The following is a 19306-nucleotide window of genomic DNA, read 5'->3' on the forward strand; positions in this document are numbered from 1 at the left end:
ATATACAAAAGATGTGGCACTGGTTCCAGTTCTCAGGCTATCATGTGCAGTAAGCACTGGGCAAGTCGGAGAGTTTTAAGCATATCTCAAATCTAACTTCTCAATGATGGCATACTAATTAGATATGTGATTTCAAAGAAAGTTAACAAATATGAGAAGCACGTTGTGGATTTTCACATGGCTTATTTAGGCACTAATCGAACCTTTTGCAAGGAAACAAACTAACCACAGGGAAATCTGAAATAAGAGAGGACCAGTTCTGCCCTAAAGTGATCAGTCCAGAAACTTTAGGAGAACCAAACAGAAATGGCATGGAGAGTTACAAACTACATGATTGTTTGGCAGGGACATACACTTACTAATTGTGCATATGCAACACAGCTCAAATCAAATACAATTCATAACAACCCAACTACACATGATTTGGAAACTCTAACTATCATGTTCCACATAGCGAAGATATGATTTTATTAAGCAGATAAAAGATAGAACACAACTATATAATGATTTGGCCAGCCCACATATTAGGAAGGATCCACCATTGAGCTTAGATGATGATTACAAAGTCCTATAACATGTGAGAATAGCTTAATGGACATACAGACCAATCTGAGTAAGCACAACCCCACACTAATTCATACCTCGAGTTCCACCGAGGCATCAAACAGACACAAATGCTAGCATATCATCCTTTATAGAGTTAGACCAGACACATATACCATACTAGGCTCAAATTTATTGAAGGCCAACAAGAAGGTTCAATTAACATGAAGAATTATGTGCATTTCCTGAGATAGAATTGCCACCAGGTTACAAGATCCCAAAATTTGAGAAGTTTGATGGGTCGGGAAACCCTTTCTTTCATTTGAAAGTTTATTGTGAAAAGTTGATTGGCGTAGGAAAGAATGAAGGGATAAGAGTCAAACTATTCAATCAAAGTTTGAGTGGGAAAGCCTTGGAATGGTATTCCAAGCAAGATACAACCAAATGGCGTACTTGGGATGATTTGGCAAATGCTTTTGTGGATCACTACAAGTTTTATGTTGAGATCGCTCCTGACAGAATCTCAATTACAAAGTTGCAGAAAAAGTCGATCGAATCATTTCGAGAATACAATGGTAGGAATAGGTTTTGGCAATGCAATCTCCTTCCTTTTATTCTTTCGTGCTTTCTTCACTTCTTCCTCAGTTGGCTCATATCCCAAACCGAATGTAAACTGTTGCGTAGGGAGAATGACTGGCTCAATCCGCCCATTTAATGTCTTACCCAACCCGAATCCAGGTTGGTACCCATTTCTCAGCATTTCTTTTGCAACCATAATTGCGGCGCATGATCTTTTGAACTATTGAGTTTGACACACTTCACTCTCTTTAGTGACATTCACAACCTCCCAAGCGTGGTAAGCTGCTCCGTCGAACCCTCCTTCTGCCTCGATGAATGGGGTGGATTGCTCTAGATAGAAAGACGTGTCCCCTTCTCCATGTATACATATTTGTTGCTGATCCCACTCGAATTTGACAGTTTGGTGTAAAGTAGATGGTACAGCCCCAGCCAGGTGGATCCACGGTCTACCTAACAGCATGTTGTATGTCGTGGAAATATCAAGTACTTGAAAATCCATAATGAATTCAACAGGGCCAATCAACACTTTCAACTCTATTTCCCCAATAGGGCGCCTTTGAGCCCCATCAAATGCTCGAATATTCATATCACTGGTCTTGAGCTCACTAACATTATATCCGATCTTCTTCATACTTGCTAATGGACAGATGTTAAGTCCAGAACCCCCATCAATCAATACTTTAGCCACAAACATGTTACGACACTTGACAGTTATATAGAGCGCTTTGTTATGCATATATCCTTCTGGCGGCAGTTCTTCATTATCGAAGCTGATTCGATGGCTGTCAAGTACGCGCTCAATCATCCCAGCTAACGCCTCACTAGTTGTTTCGCTTGGGACATATGCTTCATTCAAGATCTTCAACAGTGCATTTCTGTGCATATCCGAACTCAAAAGCAAAGAGAGAATAGGAATTTGAGCATTGGTCTTTACAGAGCTTTCAACAACAATGGCGGCCAAAAAAATAACACGAAACCCAGATCTAATTCGTGGTGTTGGTAAATACTCACGAAACCAATGTACCTCCCAAAAGGGTCGTGACTGAATTCGAAGCAGAAGAATTTCTGAGGAAGATTAAGGCTAGTGAGTATTCAGTTGTGGATCAGTTGAAAAAGACCAATGCTCAAATTCCTATTCTCTCTTTGCTTTTGAGTTCGGATATGCACAGAAATGCACTGTTGAAGATCTTGAATGAAGCATATGTCCCAAGCGAAACAACTAGTGAGGCGTTAGCTGGGATGATTGAGCGCGTACTTGACATCCATCGAATCAGCTTCGATAATGAAGAACTGCCGCCAGAAGGATATATGCATAACAAAGCGCTCTATATAACTGTCAAGTGTCGTAACATGTTTATGGCTAAAGTATTGATTGATGGGGGTTCTGGACTCAACATCTGTCTATTAGCAAGTATGAAGAAGATCAGATATAATGTTAGTGAGCTCAAGACCAGTGATATGAATATTCGAGCATTTGATGGGGCTCAAAGGCGCCCTATTGGGGAAATAGAGTTGAAAGTGTTGATTGGCCCTGTTGAATTCATTATGGATTTTCAAGTACTTGATATTTCCACGACATACAACATGCTGTTAGGTAGACCGTGGATCCACCTGGTTGGGGCTGTACCATCTACTTTACACCAAACTGTCAAATTCGAGTGGGATCAGCAACAAATATGTATACATGGAGAAGGGGACACGTCTTTCTATCTAGAGCAATCCACCCCATTCATCGAGGCAGAAGGAGGGTTCGACGGAGCAGCTTACCACGCTTGGGAGGTTGTGAATGTCACTAAAGAGAGTGAAGTGTGTCAAACTCAATAGTTCAAAAGATCATGCGCCGCAATTATGGTTGCAAAAGAAATGCTGAGAAATGGGTACCAACCTGGATTCGGGTTGGGTAAGACATTAAATGGGCGGATTGAGCCAGTCGTTCTCCCTACGCAACAGTTTACATTCGGTTTGGGATATGAGCCAACTGAGGAAGAAGTGAAGAAAGCACGAAAGAATAAAAGGAAGGAGATTGCATTGCCAAAACCTATTCCTACCATTGACAAACTTCAAACAAAACCGGTAATTCTTCTTTCTGAATACATCAAAATTTCAGGCAAGTATGACAAGGCGTGAGATTGATGCCAACTCTCACTCTCAGAGTCAAAGCTTTGCCAGCTCGAATCACTACATATTACAATATAATACCAAAATCTTAAATTGATTATGAAAAAAACCTATATCGGGAAAAGGAAAAAAAAATAAGGTTCTCAAGCGACAGCAACAGGCTGCTGTTTCGAAGGCTCAACATGTTTCTTGGATTCTCCGAGGAAATCTTCGAGATTATAAATAACAGTAATATAAAGGGAACAACTAGGGCATCGAGCGATTTCTTCACCAATCTTCAACTCTTCCTTTGTGATCTGAAACAAGTCACCGCATGGACAAGGATATGTGAAAGCTTGAAGCTCATTGTTCCACTCCATGTCCTCAATCTCCACGTCATCGTACGACATCCTCGGAGATTAGGGTTTATTTCGAGTTAGGGTTTTCTGTTTGGGTATTTGGGCGAGGTTATCAAAATGTGGGTTAATTGATTTGGGATGGGGTGAATTAAATGATGTCAGGTAAATTAAAATGTGGACCGATTTATAAATTGGTCCGAAAATAGTATGGGTTGATAGGGCTACTACATTTAAATAAAATACCTATTTAAATAACTTGTGTTAAAATATTACTTAATATAAAATATGCAATTATTAGTGCTCAGATAAAAAAATGGCGTTGTAATAGCCGTGCAATAATATTTCGAGAAAATCCACAGTAAAGAAACACTATTATTTAATTATGCAAAGATAAATGCGATGCGTGTGCGTAAGCTGGTAAAATGTCGAAATGATAGAAAATTGTGAATAATAATAGTAATAAATAATAATAATAATAATAATAATAATAATAATAATAATAATAATAAGTGATAAGTGATAAATGATGATGAGGATAGCTAGTAACTGTAATAGAATAATGCAATGCCGGTATTGATAAAAGGCTAATGATTATAGTAAGACATAATATATATTTTTATTTTCCCAAAATATTAAAAGCGCAAATAGGTATTTCGAAGGAGAGACGGGACAAAATTGGGTGTCAACAGGTGCTCCAGTACACCCCTCTGGGACTGTAGATTTTCAAGAGTGTCTTGATGATAATGGACTTAGACAGATTACTAGAAAATGATGCAAATTCTCATGGTGTAACAAGAGAGATGTAGAGGCCAGAATTTATAGTCGCATTGACTGGGTATTTGGTAATTCATATTGGTTCACTAAATATGGGGATTTTGAGGCTTTCTATGCAGAACCTCAATGTTCTAATCATTCACCTATAATAATGACCACTAATACTACCGGACAAATATTGCCAAAGCCTTTTCGATTAATTAATGCACTACTTCACGAGCATGCATTTAAAAAAGCAGTACAACTTGTTTGGGGTCAACATATAAATGGTTATGCTATGTACTCAGTATGCAGGAAGTTGAAAGCTATTGAGACAGCTACAAAATATCTGCATAAGAAAGCCTCCTCCTTAGAGACAAGGATAGCTGAACTTCAAAAGAGATTGCAACATATTCAAGAAGACTTACAAGATGATCTATTCAATTCACAACATGTAGTGGAGGAAAGGAATGTTTTGTCAGAACTAGAAAAATGGTCTCTACTTCATGAACAGGTATTGAGACAACAATGAAGAGCAACATGGCTTACCTATGGCTATTCAAACACAAAATTCTTCTACGCACACCTGAAAGCTAGACAATTAAGAAACAGGATTGCATTTATATGTAATGACCAAGGTGACATGTTAACTGATCCATTGCAAGTCCAGCAGGAATTTATAAAGTTCTTCAAGGCTTTGCAGGGTACTAGTGCAGCTGAGATGCCTTGCTTAGACTCATACATAGCCAAAGATGGACCTTGTCTAGATAGACAACAATAACAGGCCCTGGTACAATAAGTGACCAAGGAAGAAATACTAGCTCTGAAAGACTTACTTACTGATAAAGCACCTGGTATAGATGGCTTTGGTGTGGAATTTTTCAAACACTACTAGGAGCTTATTGGTGATGGGGTGGGGGAAGCTGTCTTGCAATTTTTTGAAACAAGAAAACTCCTAAAAGAGGTAAACTGTACAACTGTGACTCTAATTCCCAAAGTAGCCAACACTACATACGTCAAAGAGTACAGACCAATAGCTTGTTGCAGTGCAATGTATAAACTTATATCTAAGGTGCATACCTCAAGACTCAAATAAGTTGTAGACTATCTGGTAGGCCTTTCACAATCAGCTTTCATAGCGGGTAGGAATATCCTAGATAATGTCATTGTGGCACATGAATTAGTCAAAGGATACACACAGAAGGGAATATCAGCAAGATGTTTAATTAAAGTAGATATCAGGAAGGCTTATGACTCAGTCGAATGGGCCTTCCTGAGGATGGTATTATTGGAGTTTGGGCTGCATGTCAAGTTTGTTGAGCTTATCATGGAGTGTCACAATAGTAACTTATTCACTACTGTTTAACGGGAGTCTAACACCAAAAATTAAAGCAAAAAAAGGGCTTAGACAGGGAGATCCTATATCTCCATACCTATTTGTACTGGTGATGGAATACTTGAACAGATCACTCAAACAGCTAAGGCATAACCCTTCCTTCAAGTATCATCCCAAATGTGGAAAATTCAAGCTTGTGCACATCTGCTTTTCAGACGATTTACTTCTATGCTGCAAAGCTGAAAGAACATCTATACAGCTGATACTACAAGCATTCAACCATTTCTCTGAGGTATCGGGGCTGAAGGCAAACATGGAGAAAAGTTCATTATATTTGGCTGGCACAACCCAAGAATTTAGAGACCAGATTCCTGAGGAGATGAGTTTTTCAGTGGGGGAGATGCCCTTTCAATATTTGGGGGGTACCTCTATCCTCTAAGAAATCACAATTCAACAATGCATTCCTTTGGTGGATAAAATGATAGCAAGGATTAGATGTTGGTCCACCAAGTTCTTGACATACAGTAGAAGGGTCCAACAGATTAAGAGTGTGTTGTTTGAGATGCATACTTACTGGGGGCAGATTTTCTTATTACCAAAGAAGGTGATAAAACTTTCGATTAGTATTTGTAGAATCTTTCTTTGGACGGCAAATACAGAAGCTTCCGAGAGCGCCTTGGTATCATGGGAAACACTTTGCAAACCTAGAAGTGCAGGGGGGCTGAATCTTATTGATTTTCTGGTTTGGAACAAAGCAACAATCTGCAAGCTGCTTTGGGCTGTTACATTTAAGAAAGACACCCTTTGGGTCCAATGGATACACAACCTTTACATAAAGGGACATGATATAAGGACAATGAAGACTCCTGGTCAAGCTTATTGGCTTGTAAGGAAGATTCTTTAGGCCAGATCATGGTTCAATACCACAACACTGTTCACAGACCTGCAGAAGATGGCAAATACTGGAAAATTCAGCATTAAATGTGTTTATGTGTTATTCACTCCTCAATTTCCAAAAGTCAATTGGAAGAGCTTAACTATGGTTCAAGGGGAAATACCAAAGCATCAATTTATACTCTGGATGGCTATACAAGAAAGGTTGGCTACGGTGGACAGGCTAGAAAAATGGGGCATTCAGGTGCCTCCAGACTGTGTGTTATGCAATACAAAAGAGATGGAAACTTTCACTCACTTGTTCTTTGATTGTGCATATGCTAGGAGTATGTGGAAGTCACTTTTACAATGTTTGGGAATGATGAGACAGATTACAACATGGGAGACTGAGATTCAATGGCTGTCTAGTAGGGTGAAACAAGGCAAAGCTGGAACACATATAATAGGATGGCTCTTTGGTGCTTGTGTTTATCATGTTTAGCTTGAACAGAATGCTCGAAGATTTCATCAACAGCACCGGGATAGCAGATATTGGAGCACAGAGATTATACTTCACCTACACATCAAGGGCCAACACCAGACAAAATGGAGGAATGTACTGCAAAGGCTTAACAATTTTCCTAGCTAGAATTGTAGTGTTACCAGAGTTCTATAGTCATTAGAGAGTTTTTATGTAGATAGGAATTAGCTAAGAGTCCAAACAGCTAATTGGTTTAAATATTTCCACTTGGTTGAATAAAAAGTTACCTTTCGACCAAAAAAAAAAAAAACTTTTGAGAGGAAAAGACTTAACTACCCTTCAGAGTCTAATTTATGTTTTAACACTCCCCTCAAGCTAGGTGAAGGGAATTTTTTTAACATTCCTAGCTAGAGAGTTAGTTAACTACTAACCTCATAACTAATTTCCTGAAAATAATTAACTAAATAACTAATTAGTTAGTTAACATCTTTTGAGAGGAAAAGACTTAACTACCCTTCATAGTCTAATTTATGCTTTATCTCTTCGCCCGTCGATATACATCAGGCGGAACTTTAAGCCTTTAGAATTACTAATCCTTCATCTTCTTTTTTTCTCTTTAATTAATTTAATTTATTTTGAAATACCATTCCGTTATACATTTAACTCCCATTAACTTCAAGGATCAAAATCACACTTCGCAATTAATTAAACGTTAAATGTGCTTAGTTAAATATTATAGGAACTAAAATTGGAATTAGGCAATAATAGAAGCGTTAGTTTCCCTTTAAGAAAAGAATATCATAAAGGGGCGTTACCAAAGTCTATTTATATACTCGACACTATTTAGTTGTGAGTAGAGCTATCATTATGGACTTAGCTCGACTCAACTTAGCCTTTATTTGATAATATTTTGATTAAGATTTTTCGAATCATTTAAGATCGAAGAGTTTTAGCTAGCCCAATCCAAGTTAGTTTGCAGGCCCTTGAGGCTTGATCGAGCTCAATTGGGTCGTGTCGGCCCGTGGGTCAAATGAAAAAAAATATTTTATATAAAAATATAAATCTTAATAGTAGTAAGGAACTAAAAATAACAAGAACGTCAAGTGGTTATTATATAGTTTTATCCATCATGAAGATGTCTAAACACTTATCAATATGCAAAAAATGGTTGAATGGCCTTACCCAAACTGGTAATATTTTTATATGTTAATTTATATATTATTAGTGCCTAAAATTTAGTTTTCTCTTAATGTTTAGCTAATTAACATTGAATATGAAATGAAAATGCTAAGACAGCCTTAAACGGAATCAAATGTGCTCGATGAAGATAATTTGTTAGTGTTTGATCCTTGTTTACAAAAGTTAGCAATTGAAAAAAGAAAAAATGTTAGAATAATTAGTTCCAAGCTCAACAGAAAATCGTGTTTTCTTAAAGAATTTAGTCACCCTGAGCTACTTCGATGACACCATTTATTGCTTCCACATTTTAATGACATTTGAACCGACACTCATGACAGAGACAAATTGAAATTATGAATTCAGCATTTTAGTTTTTTTAAAATTAGTGCGTCCCAATATATATATATATATGAATTTTTAAAGATAAAGATAATATTTGGACCAAAATTATTAGATTGAACTGAACCCGTAAGCTACAAGTGCTCTGGCTCCGATACTTCTAGACGTTTGGAAATAAACAATACTTCACTTTTTAGGTAACACACGTTCTCTTTTAATTTGACTAATCGCAATTAGTGAAAATTTCTGGACTGTTATTATGATAGAGATAGCAAAATGTGACAGGCTAAAACAATAAAACTCCGAGTATTGACTACTATGTAGTATATACAAGAAAACGAGTTTAGGGAGAGGTTCATTGGTGCTGACTGCTGACCAAATTAACGGCGTACCTATGCCTAATCTTCGCACTTTAGTTTTTGGAAATGTGGGGAACATCAAATTAAAATTTTTAATTTAAATTATATACACTAATAATATAAAAATTATATTCTTAGATTAGCAATGAATTTTAATATGCGATAGCACATAGGTTGTGTCATTTTTACTAGATTAAGCAATGAATTTTAATGTGCGATAGCAGGTTGTGTCATTTTTACTAGATTATCCATTAGTATTAATTATTGATGGATTACTTACAATTAACTCATAAGTGATATGATAGTGTAAAAAAATAATAATTTACCGTCAATATATATATGATATATCATATATGTGTTAGCCGAAAGGAGCGCTGAAAGTAGTTCTTTTTATTTATTATTTTTTTGCTCCTCCCTCAGGAGCTCTCCCTTTTTGCTTTCTTGGTGAGCTGAACCCAACCTTCAGGTTGGAGGTGAAGGATGCTTGCCATATGAGCAACCCCGTCATATCTAGCTGAAGGTAATTTCACTTTGATTAGTAAACTTTATTTTCTAGTCATAACAAGAAAATCAAAGTGGTAATTAAAGTAACACGCGTGAGAAGTAACTATGTCTCACTATGCACGCTTAGCTGCTTTTTCCTGCAAATACTAGGAATATATTGAAGACTTTAGGAAAGTACAAAAGAGTATCACAATATTAATCTAGGACTAAAATCCTCTACATTATGTTTGTTGACTCGATTAATTAAGATTTCCTCCCTACTTCCAATTTTTTAAGTTCACTGTCTGCTTTTAGAGCGTACCTCGTACTAATTGGAGATTATTTTAGACTTTTAGTATCTTTTGGACTCCCATTTTCGTGTTGACCTATCATCTTTTACTGCTAATTAGTAAAAAAATATTATCCCCAACCCCTGCCAAGCAGTAGTGACTTAAGCCAAAAATTATGCTAATGATATTCAAGTTTTAATAAATATCAATGAAAAATAAATTTTAACTCATATTGTTCGATTATTTTTTATATACACGATATAATTTTTCAATAAAGAGTGTTCACTTACATGGCTATCAAGCTTGTTGTCCTTCAACCAAAAAAAAATTTATTATGTGCTTCGCCACTTTTTTTCTCTCACAAAAAAGTGGACTCAAATCAACATGAACGGTCCATTTAGTTAAAGTTAAAATACATATTTGGATTATGCTATATTTTACAGTTCTTTTCCATAAGAAAGAATCGAATGGTGCATTTAACTCTTTTGTTCACATAAAATTTTGCTTTTCTATGCGTACTTATTTCCGATGTGCGAACTATTGTATGGTCTCGATCCCCGCAATTATAATTCTCTAGACTTTGATGGAGTTATATAAAGAGTACCAAATAGGAAAAATGCATAAGTACTCCTTGAACTTAATATATATTGTCTCACATAATCAATTACAAGACCTATTGTTATTTTATACTTGTTCGAAGTGAACGTATTACCTCCTCGGATGATGACGAGGTGGAGAAAAAAGTATAGTTACTTCCTTGGAATCGCATGAAAAAATTAAAAAAGATAAAAAGAAAATTTAATTCTCGTCAAAAAAAAATTTCAGTCGCTGAAAAACTTCATTATCGATAAATTCATCACCTTCTATTGTTCTTCACCTAAAACTTAAAATTGCTCTATAATTTTCTCTCACGCAGACTCTCTCCTTCTCTTTCAACACGAACCAAGGCATATAAATTATAATTAATCACATGACAAGATTCACATAATCGGAATCAAATTTCCAAGTCTGACACATCACGTTAAAGTTATTATAGATAACTGTACTGTATATGAATAGGGATCAAACCACATTTAAATAAATTTTGAAAGCTTGGTCAAACAGATTATCAGTTTATAGGTAACCTTATACGAGTATATGGGAAGGGGGTAAAGGAAAAACTTGAACATGTTGCTTAATTTGCAGTAGAGTAAATTGATCCAAAAACAACACATGGGTCTTATAGGGAACAAAATTTTCAGTGGCAGAATAGTATATCCTCATAAGTATAGAATCACATTTGTGGTAGCAATTCTAGCAACCAAAAAAAAGTCTAGAATTGTCTACAAATCAACAACTAAAGTTTACAATTCAAATTTAAGCTCCCCTAAATCCTACTCAATAATTATTATTACCATCTCACCCTTTCTTCGTGAGATTATACTGAATATGTTATTGTTGTATTTGAGCCTTTCCTAATTTTATATTAACCCCTGTGAATATAGTCAACATTTCTATCTTCAAAAATTCCAAAGAAATGAAGACCCATGTGATTGAAAACCATCATAGTTGAGATAGTTCTCTTCTTCTGATTCCAAATTAGGCATTGTTGGTGGTACACAAAATTCACTAGATAAATCATCAAAACCCGGGAAAATTCCAAAATTGGACATGTCATTAGCTGTCCCCATCGAATTAAACATGTCCATAAATCCATTATCCAGGGTCATTTCAGTCTTTTCACTTTCCATCCTATCAGAAACAGAAACAGATGGCGACTCTGCTCGAAACATTTCAGAAGATGACGATGAATGATCCGAATGCTCTCTCGGGTTGACACGTGGATCCGAATCAGTATTCGCGAACCGGGCCGCCGCCGCTTGTATCTCCGAACGTGTCATTGACTGTCCGTTAACTATTTCTGGGGGATTTTCCGGGAAATTAAAATTTGCACTTTTACCCCTTAAACAAAAAAGTGCTGCATCAAATGCCCTTGCAGCTTTTTCTGGTGTATCATAAGAACCCAACCAAATTCTTTCTCTACTGTTTGGTAATCTAACTTCTGAAACCCATTTTCCCCATTTCCTCTTTCTTACTCCTCTATACGATGATGAGGACGACGACGACGACGAAGGCGAAAATTCAGACATATCTTTTTTATTGGGTTTCACCATTATTTATTAAGAAAAAAATACTCGTATTATTTTTTTGGGTGAAAAAATTCAAGATTTTTGTGGAATTGAATTGTGATTGAAGAATTAGAATCTGGGTTGTTCTTAGAAATTGGAGTTGGCAGCTCTATAGTGTTTTTTTTTTTTTTGGGTGAAAAAATTCAAGATTTTAGTGAAATTTTTTTGGCTAAAAAATTCAAGATTCTTCTGAAATTGTATTGGGGTTGATGAATTGGAATCTGGGTAGTTGCTAGAATTTGGAATTGGAAGCTCTATAGTGTTTTTTTTTTTGGGGGGGGGGGGGGGATGAATAAATTCAAGATTTTAGTGATTTTTGTTTTTGTGAAGAGATTCAAGATTTTTGTGCAATTGTGTTGTGAGTGATGAATTGGAATGTTGGTTGTTGTTAAAAAATGGAATTGGCGGCTCTATATATATGTATGGTAGAGTGGAGAGTGAGACTGTGGGTCAACAGGCCGTGTTGTGGACTACGCGGTGGAAGTATTTTAGAACAAGAGAAAGAAGAAAGAAGAATAGAGGACCACGTGTGATTTAAATTACTCGTGTGGATAATAATACTTGGTTGTGTCGTGGAAGATGGCAAAGTATTTAAGGTCTTATTATCTTTTTAAATTTTTTTAAAACGAAATAGTTATCATCTAAGTGCTGATGTGATAAAAAGAGTGTATTTTAGGAAGACTGAGAAGCATGAAATCTGACACGTATCATTTTTTAATTGGGTAGTTCACATTTAATTTCACCGAATTAATTATCATTGAAGCTTAAAGTTTTTTTGCTAAACTGATTTTTTTTTTCTATATATGAAAAAAAAATCTAGTTTTCCAAATTTAGTTTTAAAAAATGAGTTTTCCTCATTTTAGAAAAATAATTAGTTTTTCTAAATTTTTATAAAAATTCAGTTTTTTCACATTTTGACAAGAACAAAATATTTTTTTCATTTATTTTAAATAATCCAGATTTTATTTAAAAAATAAAAGTGTCCTAAAAAATGAAATCATGAAAATCTAGATTTTTTAATACATTTAAAAAAAAAACAGTTTTCCATATTTAAGAAAATATCAATGTTTTAGATTTGTTTTTTTTTTTTTTAAGAAAAACGGATTTTAAAAAAATCAAAAATTTCAGATTTTTTTTTTATATATCCTTTTTAAAGAACATTCAGTTTTTCAATTTTAAAAAAAAATTGCCACGTAAGCGAAAGAATTTAAAAAATAGAAAACAAATAAATATACATGTGGCAAGTAGAATGTATGTCACCCTCTCATAAGAGAGTAGGTATCCAATTTTAGGGTGGTAACTATTCCGTTTTAAAAAAATTCAGGCGGTAATAAGATCCCTAAAAAGGTAAGGAGTGTCGTACCAACTGCGGCCAAAGTTCAGGGGGTAATAGTGTTTTATCCCTATTTTCTAGTGTTTGGTAAGTAAGTAAGAAAAAAGTATTACATAAGCATTTCAGTTTATAGCTTGTTTGATCAAAGCTTATTTTTCCCTAAAAGTGCTTATTTTCTTCAATAAGTGCTTCTGGAAGTAGCAGAACTAAAAAAATAGCTTTTGTCCAAAAACACTTTGGCCAAACACTAATTGCTGCTTAAAAGTGATTTTAATTGGCCAAACACAAATTATTTTTTGCCAAAAGTACTTTTTTTAAAAACACTTTTGAGAAAAGTACTTTTCAAAATAATCTGATTTTAGAAGTTTGATCAAACACGCTATTAATCTAGTAAAACACTATGGGGTGAGGAGTGGGTGTTTGGGCAGTGGTCACATCTAACCTTGTAGGTAGAGCTTCAATCGAACTCTTAGTATAAATTTATGTGTAAAGAATTACTAAAATGATAATAAATAATAGTAGACATGAACTCATTACTTTAAAAATATAATGGGTTCAATGCCAGAAATCTTAAGATTGAATCCATAGAGTTTAAATCGTAGATTCGCATCTGGGTTCGAGGGTGTGGGTTCAAGGGTGGGGGTTGGGTGGAAATGAGACAATGAACTTAGAATATCACATATGGAACTTGTTTCCTTACTTCAATTAGGGAAGCTAATTTTTCATTTTTAAGGAACTTGTTCTCTTGACAAAAATATTTTATACAAAATATTTTGAACAACCAAACATGAAAAATTGTAAAACATTTTACGGAAAAAAAATCCTCCATACCAAACACACCCTTAATGTTCATTAGATATGTACTTTTGGGGTGCCACGTAGTTTGTAATGAAATTGACATGTCAGTAGAGACGGATTTAGGATTTGAAGTTTGTGGGTTGCCAGCAAACAGTGACTGTTGTTACTGGGTTCCCAGCTCAAATTTCTTATATATTTGAAAGATTTCATATTATAAATACAAAATTCAGATAAAAGTTGTGAATTCCCACAAACTCATAACTAATGGTGTGAAGCCGCCCGTGATGTCCGCATTTTTTAAATCTTTTGTGGGGACCGATTTTGACCTTTGTTGTGTCGTGGAAGCTGGGAGAGTATAAAACTATAAGTCCATTAGACATGTGCTTTTGGGGTACCACGTAGTTTATACTGAAATTGACATGTCAGCATTTTTTGAACTTTTTGTGGGACCTACTTTGACTTTTGTCTGTGTCCGTTCCTTCTTGTTTGTCTTTTTTTGATAAGTACCAATAATTGGTCGAACTTATCAAACGTTTGTTTCTTCTCCGTGTGGCATATTCACAATTCTAAGTATTTCTTACATAAAAAGAGGTTGATTCAACAATTAAATTTAATGAGCTCGATTTTACGTTTATTAGATTCATCACCTTTTAGAAGAATTATATATTTATATATTATTAGTAATTCTTATATGTATATATAAATATCAACATTTATAATTCGTGTTCACAATATATATTAGAACCAGTTGAACTATTATACGCTATATCCTCTACTTCTACTTGTTTTAATGTAGATACATTATTAATTTTAATGTGTCAAATTTGGAAACTTGATTCCTTTTATTTGAATCTTGTCATGTGATTATATCTCTTGGTTCGTGTTGAGAAAAAGAGGGAGAGAGCGCATGTACAAGAGAGAATTATAAAGTGATTTTGATTTTTAGGTGGAAAACGTTGGGATTCATCGATACGTATTGGTGTTTTTCAGTGACAAAGAAGGTTTTCTTTCTACGAAAATTAAATTTCCTTTTACCCTCTTTTTTACATTCTCACGCGGCTCCAAAAAAATAACGTATAATTTTAATGTGTCAGACATGGAAGTTTGATTCTGATCATGTGAATCTTGTCATGTGATTATAATTTATATGTCTTGGTTCGTACTTTCCGAAAGTCTTTAATGGAGTATATGATTACATTCCTAGTATTCGCAGAAAAAAGTAGCTAAGCATGCATAGTGAGACTGTGTTGCTTCTTACGCGTGTTACTTTAATTACCTCTTTGATTTTCTTGTTATGATTAGAAATTAAACAAGTAATATTTTAGGCAGAAAGAAATTCATTTCAATCTTTGAAAAAAAAAAAAAAGCTCCTTTCGTTTAAACATATACTCTATATGAGACTTTTTCTTGCGGACTACAAAAAAGGTAATTTGTGGAGGTTGAAAGTTGCAATTCGCGGAGGTTTTAGCCTCCACTATTTGCTAGCGTAGCTTAAAACCTCCGCGAATTGCAATTTTCAACCTCCACAAATTACTTTTTTTTTTTGTAGTGAATTGCTTCGTGACTTCCTGCACTTTGCGTCGAGGAAATGAGATTTATTGTCCTCTTACAATCTGAATAGGAAAAAAATGACCTTTTCAAATATCTTATGTGTAAAAATAAAAATTTCATATTAAAAAATTATAAAACTAAAAGCATTTTATAAGTGGACTACACTTTGCGTCAGCTTGCAAATATCCCCTAATTTATCTTCTCGTGCTGCAACTCTAAGAAATTTACGTAATATCATATCAGAAACTAAGATACGCTTATAGTCATATAAAATCATAATCTCGAGTTAGAATGAATGAAGCGTACTGTTATAAACTCCATTGATACAGGAATAACAATCTACGATTTATAAGCTTGAGACCAACTATTACTATCACACTCTTTCGGTTTGGAGAACTCAGCTGATAGGAAGTCAACCGTTACCACATTATTGTAGAAAAGAATACGCTACGATTTTTCCTATAGAAAGGAAAAAAGGGGTTAATCTCCATTTGTAGAGAGCGTCTACCCATCACACACACATACAAAATAAATTAATATTCTGAGGTTTTTTATTTTATCCACCACTTAAACCACATTACTATATATAATTTATTTTCAGGCTATAACCACTTAACGTAAGTCCAAATTGCAACATTAATGACACAAGCAAATTCACATTTTTAATAGTGTGCTAATTCACTTCGCCTTTGAGACCATAAGTACGAATAGAATAGTTATTTAATTAGAAGGATTTTATTATATTACGGGATACAGAAGTATACGATAATAATATGTTATGAAATTGTATTCACACAAAAGAACTTCATTATCTAGAACTAATGCATTCATTAATATGTTAATATATTATGGTTAAATGATAGATGAAAATACAAACCTATATCATCCGTTTAATTAAGTGATATATCTTAAGCATAATCTCATGCATTTATTACTTTGTAATTATCGGTGGCGAATTGCTATCTGTGCCTAAGGGGCATCAGAAACTTATATATACACAAATTATATGTTGAATCTTTTGGTTTCTTCACATGTATATATCTTTATATTTTAACTTCTCTGAGTGAAATGTTTTAGCTCCGCCACTACTTGGTGCATATAATTTAGTGCTAATGTGAACAAATATTTTTGGTGCAGTCAGCCATATTATTCAAAGAAGGAATGTTAAAAGGTTAGGCATAAAAGAACTGTTCATTTGGTCAGCAGTGAAGTCAGCAGCAAATCAAATTAAACTCGTTTTCATGCAGTCAATACTTGGGAGTTTTATTTAAAAATGTACTCATTTGATTCTCACATTTTCTTTCTCTAAGTGTAAACATTTTACCAAGTAGTGGTTTTCTCACTTGAAATTATGAGAATGATAAGCGCGTTAGTTTAATTCTCTAAAGTGGTCTTACTTATCAGAAAACGTTGTATATGTTCACACTTACATATATTTCATTTTTAATATATGTAATATTTTTAATATGCTTTAAAAGAGTAGTGGTTGAAACAAGAGGGACAAGACATAAAATTTGTCATGTACATATAGTAGTTCATATGTACCAATAATATATAGTTATATTGTAAAGGTCTTCTACTTTTTGTTTTTCTGATTGAGATAGCAAGGTGTGTTAGTCTTTGCAACGATTTTGTAAGGCTGCGCTTTGGTGATTAATGAAATCAGCTAGTTACTGAAAAAATTAATATATACGAGACGCTATTTTCTTAATATATTTCTAGCATATAAAGAAGAATTACATTTTTTTATATATATTTGCAAACTCTTTAAATTTAAAATTTTCATTGATTTACCTTAATAAGATATCGATGTTCTTACAACATAACTATAGAAATGTTAGGGTGTCGCCTCATGCTTCCATAGGGTGTCGCCTCATGCTTCCAAGCTTACAGATAAGAGACAAAAAATAATAGCTAATATCTTCGTACATCTATCCAAGTTAATCTTAATATATATATTGGTAAAAGGTAGCAAGTATATGTGAATTAGTAAGGATGCTTGCAAAATATGCCCAGAGTATAGCGGCGGAGCCAGAATTTAATTTTATGGGTTCTAAGTTTTAAGATAATAACATTAGATATTAGGAATTGAGTTTTGAATTTAATTTTTATACATATTTAGTGAATTTCTTAACTGAAGTTACTGGATTCATCAATTCGATTGAATCTACACGTCAGCTTAGAGCTAGCTTCGCCCCTGCTAGAGTGCACACCATTTTTTAATCAAAACTAAAGAAAGAAATATTATGACATATTTATTTAAGATCAAAAACTCTAATTAAGATTAGTAACTTTGATAACGGCTAAACTTTTTAATCCCAATGTGTCCAATCAAATATAGTTTCATCTCACTTACCTCCCTTAATCAGATGTCTCAAATTCGAATCCTAAATGTGGAATAATTCTTGATAAGAAACGCTTCCCCCAAATGGGCTCTAAATAATTTAATCGTATTCCAATACATGTACCTGACGAGAAACCAACAAAAAAGTTCCATCTCACTTGGTGACAGTTATTTTAAACGCAAAGTTTTAAGTACTTACTGTTTACTAATGATCAAGTATATACATGGTAGCATAGTCAATTTCTTTCAAATGTTGACGTAATATATTAGGTCATATATACCCCAATTATGTCAGAGCTGAGGTGGCCAGGTGCACCTCACTAGAAGAATTGTTACCTTCAAAATTCAAATCATCAAATTATTTCAGCTGCATGCACGTTTATACCATTTTTGTTGTTATTATTTAGTGTATATACGATCAAATTATTTAGCTGCATGCACGTTTATACCATTTTTGTCGTTATTCATTATAGTTACTCGTGCTCGTTATATATACGATCAAATTAGACTTCTTGTAATTCCTAACACTCAGCGTGTGGACTCGGGGAAGACAAGTTGGAATATCACAAGAATTCTCTAACTACTATTTTCATCTAGAAGTAATTATTTCTATGAAACTGACACTATGACAGGTGAGATGTTCTTTTAGTGCACAACAACGTCAACAAGACTTTATGCGGGCGATATTAGTTTATTAGTATCACAAAAACTTTTTCTATCTCAAAAAAAAAAAGGGCTAAAAAATTAATATGAGTTATCCGTTCCTGTGCCTAATGGCTCCAAATGTAGAACTTGGGAACAAGTTGGTCGCATATGTATTTTTATGTAGTTGGCCGGGTTTAACTGGAGCGGGTTTAAAAATAAAATCGGATTATTTTGGGGGATTTGAGGATTCCCGTTAACACCAAGATATATTTGAAAACTTTAATGACGAGAGCGGTATTTTTTACCCAAATTTGTAACGCAGGATATTTTTAGCCTTTTTCCCAAAATAGAGAAGCATTTTTGACCATTTTCCCTTTGTAAAATAATCAAGTTGCGCACAGTTGCCACTCTATACATATATATGACCTGAACACCATTGTTATCAAAAGAAAAGAGAAGGATAACATTATACTATACATATTCAAGATCATAAATTATTAAGATTACTTTTGATATATGCTAAACTTTTTAACCTTTTCTTTTATATCCAATCAATTATATCGTTCCATCTCACTTATTGGTAGGGGCAGATTTAAAAGCCTAGTCACGGATTCATGTGAATCAGTAGCTTTTGTTGAGATTATCTGATAATTAGCTTGTAATTAGTTAGAATAATGAGTGGTTAATTAGTTAGTTGAAAGGTAGTGGTGGCAGTTTTGTAAATGATGAGTGAAAGGCTGTTAAGTTAGTTAGGCCAGCTTTATGCCAGCTATGTATTTTTTCCTTCTTTGTTTCA

At 34.3% G+C, this 19306-nt stretch overlaps 3 protein-coding genes across 3 annotated transcripts; 1 reads left to right on the forward strand and 2 right to left on the reverse strand.

The window, feature by feature from the left end:
- Positions 1-3172: 3172 nt before the first annotated feature.
- On the reverse strand, positions 3173-3688 carry LOC132638809 (diphthamide biosynthesis protein 3-like). Its single transcript, XM_060355574.1, has one exon. The coding sequence runs from the start codon at positions 3627-3629 to the stop codon at positions 3384-3386; it is 246 nt and encodes an 81-aa protein (XP_060211557.1). The 5' UTR covers positions 3630-3688; the 3' UTR covers positions 3173-3383.
- Positions 3689-6619: 2931 nt separating this feature from the next.
- On the forward strand, positions 6620-7042 carry LOC132638012 (uncharacterized). The gene has a single exon (XM_060355006.1). The coding sequence runs from the start codon at positions 6620-6622 to the stop codon at positions 7040-7042; it is 423 nt and encodes a 140-aa protein (XP_060210989.1).
- Positions 7043-10890: 3848 nt separating this feature from the next.
- On the reverse strand, positions 10891-12228 carry LOC132636932 (ethylene-responsive transcription factor ERF017-like). Its single transcript, XM_060354024.1, has one exon. The coding sequence runs from the start codon at positions 11822-11824 to the stop codon at positions 11171-11173; it is 654 nt and encodes a 217-aa protein (XP_060210007.1). The 5' UTR covers positions 11825-12228; the 3' UTR covers positions 10891-11170.
- Between the last annotated feature and the right edge of the window lie 7078 nt (positions 12229-19306).

The sequence above is a fragment of the Lycium barbarum genome, chromosome 4, assembly GCF_019175385.1.
Source record: "Lycium barbarum isolate Lr01 chromosome 4, ASM1917538v2, whole genome shotgun sequence".
NCBI classification, from domain to species: Eukaryota; Viridiplantae; Streptophyta; class Magnoliopsida; order Solanales; family Solanaceae; genus Lycium; species Lycium barbarum.